The following is a 16,028-nucleotide window of genomic DNA, read 5'->3' on the forward strand; positions in this document are numbered from 1 at the left end:
TTATTATTATTTTTATTACTATTACCATTATTATTATTACTATTACTATTATTTTCTATTATTATAATTATTATTAGTATCATTATTATTATTACTATTATTATTTTTTACTATTATTTATTATTATTGTTGTTATTATTATTATCATTATCTTTTTAATTTGTTTTATTTAATATCTTATTTATTTGCTTATTTTTTATATTAAACTTTTATTTGCTTATTTATTTATTCTTTTAGTTTTATTTATTCTTTTTATTTTTACCAGCTTATTGGTTTTATTTATTTTACTCTATTTTCGTTTTTATTATTGTCATTCATATTAATGCATTTATTGTTATTCTGTTATGCATAATAATATTGCAATTTATTTTTACATTTTACTACCAATCTGTGTTATATTTTTACCTAATACATCCAAAAAATATTTTTTAATAACTCGTATTTTGAGATACGAGAGGTCGTACCCTAACTTACGGGATTTTGATTTTCTCGATAAATCCAAACAAACAAACGTTCTAAATTTTTTTAATATTCTCGAGAATTAAGAAAAGATTGTGTTCTAATTTACGGAATATGATTTCTTTCTAAAACCGAGATAGTCAAATTTCTTTCAAAATAAATAAAAATTTCGGGGTTTATTCTCATTTCGAGGATTTAAGACATTGTGTCATAACTTACGGGATGTAATTCTTTTTCTCGATTAACGTGAAATGTCCTTTTCTCGAAAAATTTTCAATTAAATAACTTTTTAACAAAGTATCGTATTTTAAATCTCTTCAAAGTTCTCAATTTTCGACACTAAGACATTAATTAATCAATTGGTACCAATTTTGGGCGTATCGAGGTTGCTAATCCTTCCTCGTGTGTAATCGACTCCCAAACCCATCTTTCTGAATTTTGTAGACCAAAAAGCTTTGTTTTAATAAATCAAAACCGTTTATTAAAAACAACCATTTTACGAGGTGACCCGATCACACCTCATCAAACAGGATTGGTGGCAACTCCTATGTTCATTTTCGTTTTCAAAATCAAAGTCGATCCCCTTTTTCAAAAAAATGGTTTCGACAAGCATGATAGTAATTTTAACCCTAAATATTTATATATTATGTCAATTTAGTTTTAATTCTAAAAAATTTAACCCTCACCATTTACACATTATGTAATTTGGTCCTTTTTTGTAGTTTTGTTTTTCTTTATGATTCCATCTAAGCTAAAAAATAAATTTATTAGCTAAATTTGACTGAAAAACAAATTTTCATCTTTTCTCATTCTTTTGTAATTAACCCACAATGTCACAAAGAAAAGTAAAATTACAAAAAGTACCAAATTGGACAATGTGTAAGTGTTGAGGGTTAATTCTTTTTAGAATCGAGACTAAATTGACACATTGTATAAATGTTAAGGGTTAAAGTTGATATTATGATCATTTTAAAAGTTGTCAAGTTATCTTTCTATTAGTAATTTAACAATCGAGGATGAAAAAAGAAAAAAGTCGAACAGTTGGGTGATCACTTTGTAACTTTTCATAGTTAAGTAACCAAATTTGCTATTTTATAAATCATTATTATTATTTGAATATTCTCATTGCTCTTTTTAACACAATGTCTAGAACTATCCATAACTCTTCCCTATCCCATGAATAGGAGGATAATGCGCTTTAGCGCACTCGAACTCACATTCTTCTGCATTGGCAACAATACCAATACCAATTGAACTAAGACTCAATTAGCTTATAAATCATTAATCTTAAATTCAATGTCTTTGGAATTGGAAAAAAAATTTAAAAATAATTATAAAATTCGGTTCAATCGTCAATCCAATGATTTATACCGATTTATGAGTCAATCCATTTTTTATCTTACTCAGGACCAGTATATCGATTGGTTCTCGATCTAATCAATTTGTCTAACCGATCCGATTTTAAAAATGATGGTTAAATGATAGTAGCAGTTGGACAATACTCTTTTTCCTCCACCCAAATTTCCATTCCCTTCTTTGCATTATTGTTGGCTTTTTCATAGCCTTCTTACCAGATCAAACATCTCAACAATAATTCATTTTATATTTTTAATTAAACCAAAAAGAAAAAAAAATCAATAACACACTCGTATTTTTTCATCTATCTATGCACAACTCATACTTGTACATCTATAAATGTGTCCTTACTTGTACATCTACAAATAAGCACATGCAAAAACACTAAATCTCACAACCTATCTCCAAAATGGCATCCTTTAGGGAAGAACGAGACACTTTCGGCCCCATCAATGTCCCTTCCGGTAAGTCGGTTTCATTTCACCCTCCCATCGATTTCTTCTTTTCTTTTTCGCCGACACTGTTAGTTATTGTTGTTATTATTGTCATGTCGGTTGTTATAGATTATGGGGAGCGCAGACTCAAAGATCATTACAAAATTTCGATATAGGAGGGGAACGCGAACGTATGCCTGAACCTATTATCCGCGCCTTTGGTGTCCTCAAAAAATGTGCTGCCAAGGTTGATTTTGTTTCGTAAACTTTGTGAGTATATATGGAAATGTAGGATATAATGGTGTAGTTTAGCATTGGTTTGGAATAGGTGAACATGGAGTATGGACTTGATCAAAGTATTGGGAAAGCCATAATGCAAGCAGCCCAAGAAGTAGCCGAAGGCAAACTCAATGATCACTTTCCCCTTGTTGTTTGGCAAACCGGAAGTGGCACTCAGAGTAACATGAATGCCAATGAGGTACGCATGTAACCAGATTTGTATTTGATACACTACTAATTAAGATAGTAATAATAGATTTTTATAAATTATATTAGGACATTTAAAATGGTAATTAATTAGGAAGAATGGAATGTTGGGCAGGTAATTTCGAACAGAGCAGCGGAAATAATGGGACATAAACGAGGTGAGAAGTCTGTACACCCAAATGATCATGTGAATAAATCTCAATCTTCTAACGACACTTTCCCAACCGTAAGTAATACTATTAGATTGTTCAAGTTTCATTATTATTATTATTTTTTAGTTTAAACCCTATACTATTCTTTTATAAATTTTATATAATATTTCTTTGTCCGGGTTGATGTTGAGTTAATTCATGATATTAATTCATTCAGCCACTTAAATATAATATAAATGATGCCAACTGAGTTTTAATTCGATTGGTATAAGCATCGTTACCAAGTAGCAGGATGTGGATTCAAGTGCGCTGAAGCGCATTATCCTCCTATTTAGTTATAGACATTGTCTCGAAAAGAGTAGATATGATTAGTTCCTATAATGAGATTGTTCAAAAAATATATAATACAAATAATTATATGTATCTTTTAAGCGTATTTAAAACTTAATAAATAAGACATCAGTGCAAGTTTAAGTCCGAAAGCTCACTCAAATTTATCTAAGTTGACTTTAAAAAAAAAGCTCAATTCTAAAATAATCTGAACTTCAAAAAATATTCAAATATGTGAAAATCTCAAATAAAATTCTATGTATAAAATTGCACAAAATCAAAGTTTATGCATAATATTACTTATTTATCCAAGTTTATGTGCAATTTTAAGATTTATTTCATTATATTATCTTGAAGGTATTTTTATCTTTTTATATTTTTTATATAAAGAAAATAGAATAATACAAATATAATGGAATTTGAAACTAAATCATTATTGTTTTTAATATTTTTATTTTACCATTTCAACTAAAGCCTCCTTTATTTTTTATGTCATTTTTTTACATAATTCTATTTTTTTACCCTTATCGTGGATGTGTCCTAATCCTGATATACATTAAAATGTTCACCTGGATCAACATATCTAGGGTGCTCATGTTTGACTGACTAAAGGATAATAATTAATTTTATCTCTATTATAATAAAGTCTCTAATAGAATTAGTGTCACGAATGAATTGAAAATCAACTCAATAGGAAAATAACTAAAACACCACTTGCTTTAAAGAAACAATAAATATAAGGATATTTATATTTTTTATAGTTTATGTAAAATCTATAAAATAAACTACTTTGAAGTACAATGTCAAGGTTTCACTTAGAATGTGTTTTGATGAGGATTTTAAAATTTTTGAGATTTTTTTTAACATTAATTTTATTATCAGTTCTTATAATATATGCTCTTTTTTATACAATGCCTAGAATTATCCATAGCTCCTTCTCAACCCTTAAATAGAAGGATAATGCGTTTTAACACACTCAAATCCATGTCCTCTTGCACTGGCAATAATGTCGATACCAATCGAGTTAAGACTCAATCCGTAAAATTTTTAAGATTTTTAAAATGCCAGCATTTTAGAATTCATCAATTCAAAATGTTACGAGTGATAATTTCTTTGTTTATTAATTGATTTAGGAAAAAATAAGTTATTGAAATTTTACAAATTATAAAATAATTATAATTTACTAAAAATAAATATTATAAAAAAATATTTAATATGGATATAATTATATTTGTAAAATTTTATAAATAATTTTAATAAAATAAAATTTTTAAAATATATATTATAATTAAATAAATTTATTTTTGAAGTTTAAGTTTTTTATCAGATCATCTGTATCAAATCAAATAAAATTATAAGGAATAAAAAAAACCCTATTTTGGTGGGATCTGGAAAAGGATATTTAGCAATTGAAATACCTCTCACAAAATTTGAAATTCTTCAGTATATTTACCTAAACAAGTACCTTAATATAAATGAAATTTCTCTTACAAATTCCTCACTCAAACACACACTTAAAGTATTAATAAAGAAGTGTCAACCAATGGTCTAAAGAGATATTATATATCATCTTTTAACAATGTATTTTCTTTCACCCTATGAAGGTATCGTAATCTAATATTTTATAATTAAATTTAAATAAAATATTTTTATTATTTAATTTTATTATGATCTGAAGTTCAACTCATATTAAAAATAGGAGGAGAATACACTTTAACGCACTTGAACTCACATCTTTCTGTATTAATAATAATATCCATACCAATCGAACTAATTTACTTATAATTTTGATTATCTCAATTTTTTTTCCTTTCACCAGGTAATGCACATTGCGGCTGCAATGGAAATAAACTCAAGATTGATACCTGAATTAAAGAATTTGCATTCTGCTCTACATTCAAAGGTTTTCCATGCTTTTTACCCTACTCTCATTATTAGCATATAGATATTTGAAATTTTAATATATTATTTTGTTAAGATATATACTTTTATTATACTAATAAAACTAAATAACAACTTAAACAAACTATAAAATTTATCAATCCATAGAAGTACTTGACAAACTTTCCTTTAATATTGAGACTCATATTAACTAAACTTGTATTTTTAGAGCTTGTTGCATTTTTTTTAATGTAAGTTCGCAAATAAAATGAACAACAGCATCTCATCATGCAATAAGAAAAAATAGAAGCATATATAAAAGAAGGAAAAAAACTTAATAGTTTTTTTTGATATAATGCTTAGAATTATTCATAGTCTTTCTCCAATTCATAAATTAGAGATTATTGCACTTTAGCGCACTCAAACTCACCACGTTCTCTTACATTGACAACAATACTTACACCAATCGAATTAAAACTCAATCGACAAAAACGTAATAGTTATATCTAAAGAAACCCATAACACTCCAAGTGAAATGAATTACTAACCCATATTCTTTTTACTTCTTGACTTATAAATAAATTAATACAAAATTTTATACTCATTGTAAACTTCAAATGAGAGCTATAAATTTGAAAATGAAAATAAAAAAATACATATATAAGAGAAAAAATTTGAATTTAATAGTTATCATTTGGTTAAGATTAAAATTTTCAACTTCTAAAAATATAGGGATTGAAAATGACTGAATTAAAATACAAGTACTAAATTTATAATTTACGCAAAATATAGAGTCTGATAACAAAATTTGACCTAAAATTATTCTTTTAAGAATTTTAGTTTCACTTTAGGACACAACATATATGACAAACCAATTAATTGAAGAGCTTGTGAACTTAATTTCATTTAATCTATAAATATATAACACTATATTCTAATAAAAATATTTCTTCTTTTTTTTTTTTTTGGTGGTTTTGTTATGGGCAGTCAGTTGAATTCAAAGACATTGTTAAAATTGGTCGCACTCACACTCAAGATGCGACACCTTTGACTCTTGGACAAGAGTTTAGTGGCTATGCTACACAGGCAAGCTCGTCATCTACTGCTGCTCTTTTCTTTTCATTTTTTTTACATAAGAGTCTGATATTTGTAATAGTTTAAATTGATACATATAATATTAATATATTCAATTCGTATTTGAGTTAATTCGATCAAAAGATATATAAAAAAAATCTCTTTTTTTAGTTACTATGTAATAATTAAAAAATTCTTTAGAAGAAATATAAGTTCTACTTTTGGCGGTAATATATTATGGGGTGTTGGTCTTACTTATGAAGTCAAATCAATATGTTCTAAGAAGAAATATTTGAATATCAATCTCATCGATATCATCAATCTCTTAAGTGTCATACTAAATTCATCAATCAAATCATTATTTCGAGAAATACGAGACATTTAAGTCATATAAGTAAAGAGATCTATTCATTGATAAGAAAAACAAAAAACATGAGTAGTGATTGGATTGATGATAAAATAAAACCTTGGATCACGAATAGTGATTCGATTAATGATAAAGAAATAAATTTTTTTATTCTGTTTTCCACCTTAACAAAAAAAAAAGAGATCTATTCATTGATAAGAAAAAAAAACGTGAGTAGTAATTGGATTGATAATAAAATAAAATCTTGGATCATGAACAGTGATTCGATTAATGATAAAGAAATAAAATTCTTGATTCAGATTTCCACTTTAACAATAGAAAAAAGAATTGATCAAATTTTATTGAGTTTGACTCATAGTGACCATTTATCAAAGACTCTAGTTATCAAATGATTGAACAATAAGGACCAATTTATTTATGATACTTAATTGACATTCATAAAAAAATTTGATGAATTATAATTTCAATACATTCTATTTAACTATAACTTGGTCGGGTTGTAGGTAAAGTATGGAATTGATAGAGTTTCGGGCACCCTGCCACGAATGTATCAGGTTTGTCCATCATGTTTGAATCTATATTCCTTTTAAAACTGTTTTGAACGGCTGACATATAATTAGAATGTTTATTATATGACACAGCTTGCACAAGGTGGTACAGCCGTGGGGACTGGATTGAACACAAAGAAAGGGTATATACTTGAATTAAAATTAAAATTTCACGTATCATTTGAGTGTTTGTAATGCTAAAAACAAATGTCAGGTTTGATGTAAAAATAGCAGCAACAGTAGCTGAGGAAACAAAGTTGCCATTCGTCACGGCGGAAAATAAGTTCGAAGCTTTGGTATTCACTCCATATCTTTCAAAAACCAAGATATGTCCATGTTGAATTCATATCTCTATAATTTTGAATTTTGAATAACCAGGCAGCACATGATGCCTTTGTTGAAACCAGTGGAGCTTTGAACACCATAGCTGCATCCCTAATGAAGATTGCAAATGACATACGCTTCTTGGGAAGGTTTTATTTTATTTCATTTTTTTATGTAGAAATATTATTATTGTGATAGTTTCAAACATTTTGCCTTGATCCAGTGGTCCTCGATGTGGCCTTGGTGAGCTTATTCTTCCTGAAAATGAACCTGGCAGCAGTATTATGCCTGTAATTTTCTCATCTTTATTTTAATGGATTGATTTATTTATTATATACCACATTCCATAGCTCTATATCTTGTTATATGTTTCAGGGGAAGGTGAACCCTACCCAATGTGAGGCTCTTACTATGGTCTGTGCCCAGGTAAAAAAAATGATTTCACTGTTTTTATTTTTCCCAGTTCCCTCGGTGAGTTATTTACCGCTGTAAAAATATTTTCAGGTTATGGGTAACCATGTGGCTATAACAGTAGGTGGATCTAATGGCCACTTTGAACTGAATGTGTTCAAGCCATTGATGGCTAGTGCACTCTTACATGTAATGTTGCTTCTTCTTTTTTTTCTTACAATAGTTTCTTAGAAACTGCAAAAATTCACTTATAGTTTAAATAACTTTATTATAAAATTAATTAATTAATAAAGGTGTATTACGGAATGCATTCATTTCAGTCAATAAGATTGGTGAGTGATGCATCTGCTTCCTTTGTGAAGAACTGTGTGAAGGGAATTCAAGCAAATAAGGACAGAATTTCAAAATTACTTCATGAGGTCTGTAATCTCTTCACACTACACTCAATCTTTTAAGGTTTTTTTTTTATATATAATTAAGGGATGATAATGGATAACACGAAACCCTGATGAAAAGCATCTAACCTGTCATCATCCCTAATTTTATATCAAATGCTAGATTCCCAAGCTAATCCTGATCATATGTTGTTTGGCTTGTGACAAATTGCAGTCTCTAATGCTAGTGACATCCTTGAACCCCGTAAGTTCTTTTCATCTTTGTTCCTTTGTGTCCGAAATTACGTTCTTGAATCAAATCTGTAATTAATTGTTATTTTGGTTCCAGAAAATTGGTTATAATAATGCTGCAGCAGTTGCCAAGAAAGCACATAAAGAAGGCAGCTCATTGAAGGTAAAACTCATACTTGTGCTTATACTAAATCATTTTCATGCAAATATGAAATGTAGGCGACGAGATCTTCTGAATGTTTTGTAGGAAGCGGCATTGAATCTTGGGATGCTCACAGAAGAAGAATTGGAAAGTTTAGTGGTGCCTGAGAAAATGATTGCTCCATCTGATTAAGTCGAATTACCAAATAAAATTCAACACTCAATTCTTTTTTGTCCATGTTCTGATTTTGGAATACATTAGGATATCTCCAGATATTTATGTTCATAAATTATTTAGTTTCGATTTGAGAAAAAAATAAAATTGACTTAAGCATCAACCAATTAAGATAGAGTTATCGTATCATGACTTGGATCCAGTTATTTAATATTCTTTTGTAAACAACACAGATAAGAAATGCTTATATAACTTATATAAATTGAACCAATTAATTATAATCTTCGCATTGCAAAAAAACAATAATTTTAACTTTATTTTTTAAAAAGGAACTTTATGTTTTTTATTTATAAAAGAATTAAAAAATTATAAACTTTGAAAATAGTATTTTTTAAATATACTTTTTTTATTAAATTAATTAAAATGTTTCAAATAACTTTAGACAATCTAAATCTCAAAATACGGTTGCTGGTCATATGGCAAGATTTGTGGTATCTAGTCTCTCAAGTCTAGTCCTTTTTTAACAACCTCCAATTTCGATCCAAGAGCTTCTATTAGCAGATAAAAGGATATTTCATACGTATTAAGATGTGTGTTTTTTTATAATTGCTTTATGTTGATCTTTTCTAAAAAAAAAAAGTTAAAAACATTAATAAAAAATGTCAACTAGCAATTTATTTAATAAAAAAGTTTAATGTGTTTTTATTATTTTAGAAATTTCAACACGATGTATGTATTGATTTTATCCAGTTATTTATTTGTTTTTTAAATTAATATAATAAAGTTATATAAACATTTTGTTATTAATTAAAGGGTTAACATGTAGTTTGCCTTTTAAATTTGTTTAAAAGTACTTAATTTGTATCTTTTTTTCTTTTTGTACTTAGTTGGTGTTGGAAAAATTGTATTTTACGGGAACTTTGAGGTATATTCTCAATAGGTAAAGGTGGAGAGTTAAATCATAAAATTATAGTTTCATATTCTACTCCATGAAGCCTTTACAACAGTATATCATATGTTCAAAATGGTTGAATGATGAATGAGAAATTGATACTCAAAGTAAGCTACTTGGAAATATTTGTTGATGAAAAGTAAAAGCTTAAATCCCACATTAGTTAAATACGAAGTGTGAGATGTGTATATATATGGGAACCCTCTTAATAAATAATTAAATAACTAAGCTTGGTATTTTGCCTCGTGCACAAGGGTGTTATTTTTTCCTCAACAAACATACAAAATATGTTTTAAAAGGAGATTTATCTTATTTTATTTGATTCCAATCAATTTAATTTAATTTTAATCAAATTGATTTATTAGCTCCTTTATGGCATTTTGTGGAAATTTCTAAAATTCCACCATATTGAATGCCTATAAAAGGCTATGAATTCTATAGATTTTTTTTTCCTACACTCATACTCTCTCATACTGAATTTATTTTGCTTTAAAAATTCTTCTTTTCCTCTCCATAATTTTCCAACGTTTCGATGATAGAAAAATGCAACGTTTGTTCGTTGATCACTGCAAAGGTGCTACTGCTTTGATCATTGTATTGTTGTATCCTTGGAGACATTCGATCAACATTTCTCCTAGTCCCGTAGGAGTGGCCGAATTTATCTTAACGAACATGTGTTAAACAGGCCTCAACTTTTAGTAAATCTCTGTTCTTCTTTTTGATTTCAACTTTTTGTTACAATTTTATTGGTTCACGTATTTGACAATTTAAATATAAATTATTCTATTTATATTTTATTTTATATATATAAATAATTATTTATTTATATTTATATATTTTATTTGCTAACGTATTTTGTCCAATAATTGGTGATTGAACTTGTATTCTGTTATCTAGGTTCGTACCTCTTCACTAACACCATTAATTTATTGGTATCAATAATCAATCAATTGGTGACACATGACAACCTCTTAATATGTCACATAGTAGATATAAATTTAAAAATTCTTTAAAATTAAATAAATTAATAAAAAATATAAATTTTTATCGAGGTTCTTTCTTAATGTGAAAAAAATTTATACTTTTTAAATTAATTTATATTTTTAAAGTATTTTTTTTTAATTTTAAAATTTATAATCATCACATGGCATATTGAGAGCTTATCACATGTCACCAATCGATTAATTATCAGTGCCACGTCAATATAAACTAATGGTATTAATACAAAGATATCATTCTAAGTGATTGAAATATAAATTTAAGTACCAATTAAATAAAAAAATTTAAATACTTTTAAATAAGTTGAGAAGGTAAATTACATATTAACCCTTAATTAAACGTATTCAATAAGAAGCAACGCGGTTATTGGGAACATGCCTACTGCAGTGGTAGTACATATTTTCGTTATGTGTGAAGGGTAGTAGTACATGTAGTGCAAATGGTACTTCAACTAACGGTACTACATTTATGAATTGGCCTGGGTGCAGTTAATTTCAACTCCATTTAAATTTTAAACATTTGAGCTTAATTATAGAAATTAGACATTTAAGATTTTAGTTAGAATGATAAAAAGTTAGAAGGGTTTAGAATGGGCAAAGTGTACCATGTTTTGGGTGCTTAATTAATATTTTTAAAATTTTAATTTTAATAATTTAATTAAAATTTTCAGAAAATTTGGAGGGTTTAATTAAAAATTCCTTATTTTTCAATATTTTTAAAAAATATTTTTGAATATAATAAATATTTTTTTGAATGCATGTGATAAATTTAAAATAAAAAATTAAATGTTTAAAAATAATTAAAACATTTATTATGAATAGATTTCATAAATAGCAAATTAATTAATTCCATAAACAAATTTTCGTCTATGTTAAATCTAGGAAATTGTATATACCATGCATATATAATAATTTAATACATTATTTTTATCAAATAAAATATTAAATAAAAATATGTATAAAAAATATAAATTTATTTATAATATTAATCATAAAAATAAATTAATTTAAATGTATTTTAATTAATAAATACGAGCAAACTCAAGAAAATTAGTTAATTATAAAGGGTAGTTTGATTTTTACTTGAATGTTTCAAAGGAGGTAAGAACGTACAAGGTTCTAAAAGCGGAAACCTAGGGGCGCCAGTTTTCACCAACCAAAGTGTGGAGAAACATTCGTAAAATGTCAGGAACTCAAAAAATGGGATGTGACATGTCATCTTCAGACAAGACAAAGATGCTACGATGAAAACCGTAACCGCAAAACCAAGGGCGGCGCCGCAGCTTAGATTAAATTACACGATCATATACTGGGACCCATTTACTGCTTTACAAACATCTTGGCCCAACTTACCCGCTTTGGGACCCACCCTGTTACTTACCCTTCTCTAAAAGGTAAACTTCTGCATTATCACTTTTTAATATGAAAGGGTAAAAGAAGGAGAAATAACTAATTAAAATATTGACAATAATAAAGTATAACTCAAATATCACATAACAGGCACGCTCAGTACGACTTAAATTCAGGTGAAATAATAAATTTTCTTGATTATCAAGCATATGAACATTTTGGTAATTAAAATTTGTTTATTTTATTTATAAATTTATTGGATTTAAAATTAATTAAATAAAATTAAGTATAACTGTAGTAGTATTTCACAAATTTCAACACAAACAAACAAAGTTGACAAGTAAATGGAAGTTCATCTAATCTTAATTAACACCATTAAACTTACATCATTAAGGGAAAATAAAGAATTAATGACCGGAAATCATCAATTCCCACTGAATTGCACTTCAACTTTTCAACTTCAAATTGAAAAGAAAAAAAAAAGGGGGGAGGGGGGGAACCAAAACCAACCATGTCATCACATTGGCATTGATGTCGGAGGAACAGCGACGCCATCATCAAGAAAGTTCCAAAGTTCACCGAAGACACTCTCTTGCTGAGCCACGGCATTTTGGGTCATCGGCGATTGCCCATCCAGATATGGGATCTGAAAGAATTTCATGTAATTCTCGTACGCTATTAGTTCCTCCGATAGTTTCTGCGCTTGGTTTTCTTCTTCTTGAACTTCAAAAATGGCCGATTTATTCACTGCCTCTCCTTCGTGTTGTTCTTCGGGTTTCACTGGGAGGTAACATAAATTCGTATTCTGATCGCCGGACCCTGAACTTTCCTCTTCAGATACAACAATTGGGTCAGTTGCGAAACCACCAAGATCGTTCCAACCATAATGGAATCCATTATTGATTTGGGGATGTTGATAAATGGGAGGATTTGAAGGGTGGATGAAATTCCAGGCAGTGGTTGAGTTGTTGATTTGAGGGTTGTATTGGGTGGAGAAAGCGTCGTCTTCGTTGGGGAAATTGACTTTGGCTTTCTTGCCACGGATTTTGCGAGCTTCCCTGTCGTAGGCACGGGCTGCTTCCTCGGCAGTGTTGAAAGTGCCGAGCCAAACACGAACTCCTTTCCTCGGGTCACGGATCTCCGCCGCCCATTTGCCCCATGGACGCTGGCGTATGCCCCTGTATAGGTTTTTTCTCTGCCTTTTCACTTTCTTCTCCACTTGCACCCCATCTGTTCGTAACAAAGTCCAAAAAAGAATTAAAAAATAAAAACCCGAAGCCAATAATTTCTGAAAGGGAAATAACCAGTACCTGAGGATTGGGGTCGGTGCCTTTTACAGAGGGCGAGTGAGTCATCATGGAAGGATTGAGTTGAGTCAGAGCTAAAGCCATTTTTGACGAAAGGGGAATTGGGCCAGATGTCAGAAGCAGTGACGCCATGGGCGCCTTTCCGGGTGATGAATTCAGAAATGATAGCACCACCACACATCTCTTTGAAAGCAAAGAAATTAATTGCAAAAGCTTAAAGGAAAGATAATAATGAAGAGGAGGTAGAAGGAATGAAAGGAAGGGTTTAAGGGAAGTTTTGGATATGGAAGAAAGAGTGACGACAGGAGGGGGGGTTTAAGTAGTGAGAGGAAAAAAGAAGGGGGTGCGGCACGGTGAATGCAAGTTGGGGGATTAGGAACTTTCCCGCGTTTTACCTAACGAGTAGAAAATGGGCCCCGGTCAAATCGGAATGAATCAAATTAAATGCTCATTTAGTGCATGAGAATAGATTATATTAGCATCATTGAGTTTTTAGTAAATAATAAAATAAAGTATCATCAAATCAAATCTTAAAGATATATAAATTTTATTATGCTCTCAACTCTGTACAATCAAAAACATTTAGGGTTTGTTAAATATCAACTTATTATTATTTTTTAATTGAAATTTGACTTGTGATAGGTTTTTCCAATAAATCCTAAACGTTTTTGAATTTTTAGCTCTAATTCTCTATACCCAGTGATAGCTTTGAGTTGGGTAGACCGTAATTAAAAATATAGTTAAAGGTAATGATTGTATAGAGTTGAGAGTATGATAAAATTTGTATGTCCTTAAAATTTAGTGACATAGATTTATTTTATTGGTGCCTAAAAATTATGGTTTTTAAGACGAATATTATGTAAGTTAGTCCTTTAGTGTATATATATTGATCGAATGAAAGATACATGAGAACAAGCCCCAAGGCTAGAAGGAGCCAAGAGCGTCGAAGATCGCCAGCATTGATTACAAGCCAGGTGTGAAGGAGCCAAGATTGAAAAGACCCTCCGATCAGTCAACCATGAACAACCACCAGAGAAAATTGTAACGCCCCAAATTTTATGTTTCTACTTCTGCTATTAATTGACATAATTGAGTATTTACTTCAGTGGTTATGTGTTCTAAGTGTGTGTAAGAGGTCCCAAGTTCAAGCCATAACTTTAGCAAAAATTTAGAATTTTTCTAAATAAGACCTTAACCTTGCCTAGTAGGCTTAAGTTTAATTAGTGATAGAACCATATCAAAATGGGCCTTCTGGTCTGGTGGTTAAGTGGAGTGTTAAAGTGTTAGAGATCTTGTGTTTGGATCCCTACTTTGGCAAGGGTGTTGAATTCTTTCTTCAAACCTCCCTGCTGATTTTCTGCACCTTTTCTTTTGATTTCTTTTGTTGATCCATCTTCGCCTTTGCAACGCTTGGTCTCGCATAGCGTTGGAAAGTGCTTCGAAAGTTTTGTGCATTGGTTGGAGATTCAGTTTTGATAACAATTGTATATCTTATTGTTTAGGAGTAGATCTAAGGTCTGGAGATTTCACATCGGTATTGTAAGATCGCGGAACCATCGTGGTCGTTTTAAGGTAAGAAATTTGGTAGTCTATTGGATTGTGAGGAGACTTAGTTTCGGTTCTGGTTTCATTTTAAGCAGCTAATTTGGGGTTTTATTGGTCGATTATATGTTTTGGAGTGCTCGAGGATTGTTTTAGCATTAACCGAAACCAGGTGTGTACCCGAAACGTAGAAAACGAGATTCAGCGAAAAGCTAAAAAAGTATTCTATCGAAGCCACACGGCTATGTGGTAGGCCGTGTGATGGAACACGGGCCTGTGATTGATGAGCCAGGTCGTTCGTGCACGACACGGCCATGTGATGGCCAAGTAGGCCGTGTGCGAGACACGTGCTAAGGCCATGTGATGAGCGTATGGGACCTCTTACACACACTGACGTGTGGCCGTGTGGGACCTCTTACACACACTGACGTGTGGCCGTGTGGGATTCTGGGCTAAGCCATGTGATCCACACGGGCGTTTGAGCCCACACGGGCAGGCCACATAGGCATGTGAGCCCATTTTTCTGAAAAGTTTTCTGAGGTTACATGGGTCGCCCAAGTCTACTGTGGACCTACTGTAGGGTCGATAAGCACTACTTAGACCCCTATATGCATAATCTATCTATCTGACTTCCGTATTGAGCATGAATAATGATTGGAATGTATGGACTGTTAGCTGCATAATAGCATGACATCTATTGTATGTTGCATTGCATTGGGGTGGGTTATTATTATTTGGAGGAAGTATCTAAAAGGCTATCAAGCCTGTTATCTGGCAGCTCTGTTGCAAATTTCTGAATATGTGCCGCATTTCGGTACAGTATGGTGTGTAGGGATGGGTGGGTTGATTTAATCCCCATATGGTGTGTAGGGATGGACGGAGATGGTGTGTAGAGGCTGGTGGGTAGGATTCTGATTTTCTGTTATTGCATACTGTATCTGATTAGGCTAAGGCCCAAACTGAATCTGAAATGGGCCCTGGCCCAGCCTATATCTGAGTGTATTCTGATGTGTATCTGTATGCATGTTTCTGTTGGAATTACACACTGAGTTTGCGAAAACTCACCCTTTCTGTTTAATCTGTACAGGTAATCCCTAGACTTGATGGATCAGCGC

The 16,028-nt window shown here is 30.4% G+C and overlaps 2 protein-coding genes across 4 annotated transcripts; one reads left to right on the forward strand and one right to left on the reverse strand.

The window, feature by feature from the left end:
• The first annotated feature begins 2,116 nt into the window (after positions 1 to 2,116).
• On the forward strand, positions 2,117 to 9,022 carry LOC107953588 (fumarate hydratase 1, mitochondrial). 3 transcript variants are annotated; one of them, XM_041075724.1, is made up of 17 exons: positions 2,190 to 2,279; positions 2,379 to 2,496; positions 2,578 to 2,727; positions 2,851 to 2,961; positions 5,037 to 5,120; positions 6,086 to 6,184; positions 7,043 to 7,093; positions 7,181 to 7,230; positions 7,302 to 7,383; positions 7,466 to 7,560; positions 7,635 to 7,701; positions 7,787 to 7,837; positions 7,916 to 8,011; positions 8,143 to 8,241; positions 8,432 to 8,461; positions 8,546 to 8,611; positions 8,696 to 9,021. In XM_041075724.1, the coding sequence occupies exons 2-17, from the start codon at positions 2,443 to 2,445 to the stop codon at positions 8,780 to 8,782; spliced, it is 1,272 nt and encodes a 423-aa protein (XP_040931658.1). In that variant the 5' UTR covers positions 2,190 to 2,279; positions 2,379 to 2,442; the 3' UTR covers positions 8,783 to 9,021. The 3 variants fall into 3 exon arrangements, with proteins under 3 accessions (XP_040931657.1, XP_040931658.1, XP_016744436.1); XM_016888947.2 differs by having other exon boundaries at positions 2,210 to 2,283; positions 8,696 to 9,022; XM_041075723.1 differs by lacking the exon at positions 6,086 to 6,184 and having other exon boundaries at positions 2,117 to 2,283; positions 8,696 to 9,022.
• Positions 9,023 to 12,346: 3,324 nt separating this feature from the next.
• On the reverse strand, positions 12,347 to 13,727 carry LOC107949599 (ethylene-responsive transcription factor ERF073). Its single transcript, XM_016884320.2, has 2 exons — positions 13,375 to 13,727; positions 12,347 to 13,294 (listed from the first exon to the last, which is right to left on the reverse strand). The coding sequence occupies exons 1-2, from the start codon at positions 13,550 to 13,552 to the stop codon at positions 12,582 to 12,584; spliced, it is 891 nt and encodes a 296-aa protein (XP_016739809.2). The 5' UTR covers positions 13,553 to 13,727; the 3' UTR covers positions 12,347 to 12,581.
• Positions 13,728 to 16,028: the final 2,301 nt, after the last annotated feature.

Source organism: Gossypium hirsutum, chromosome A08, assembly GCF_007990345.1.
Source record: "Gossypium hirsutum isolate 1008001.06 chromosome A08, Gossypium_hirsutum_v2.1, whole genome shotgun sequence".
In the NCBI taxonomy this organism is placed as follows: Eukaryota; Viridiplantae; Streptophyta; class Magnoliopsida; order Malvales; family Malvaceae; genus Gossypium; species Gossypium hirsutum.

Bases quoted from the DNA above. Each gene is read 5' to 3' on its own strand.
- LOC107953588 (XM_016888947.2), top strand. From the start codon at position 2,225: ATGGCATCCTTTAGGGAAGAACGAGACACTTTCGGCCCCATCAATGTC. The intron at 2,497-2,577 runs GTTGATTTTGTT...GGTTTGGAATAG, and splicing joins TCAAAAAATGTGCTGCCAAG to GTGAACATGGAGTATGGACT. The intron at 7,384-7,465 runs GTATTCACTCCA...TTGAATAACCAG, and splicing joins AAAATAAGTTCGAAGCTTTG to GCAGCACATGATGCCTTTGT.
- LOC107949599 (XM_016884320.2), bottom strand. From the start codon at position 13,552: ATGTGTGGTGGTGCTATCATTTCTGAATTCATCACCCGGAAAGGCGCC. The intron at 13,295-13,374 runs GTACTGGTTATT...TGTTACGAACAG, and splicing joins GCACCGACCCCAATCCTCAG to ATGGGGTGCAAGTGGAGAAG.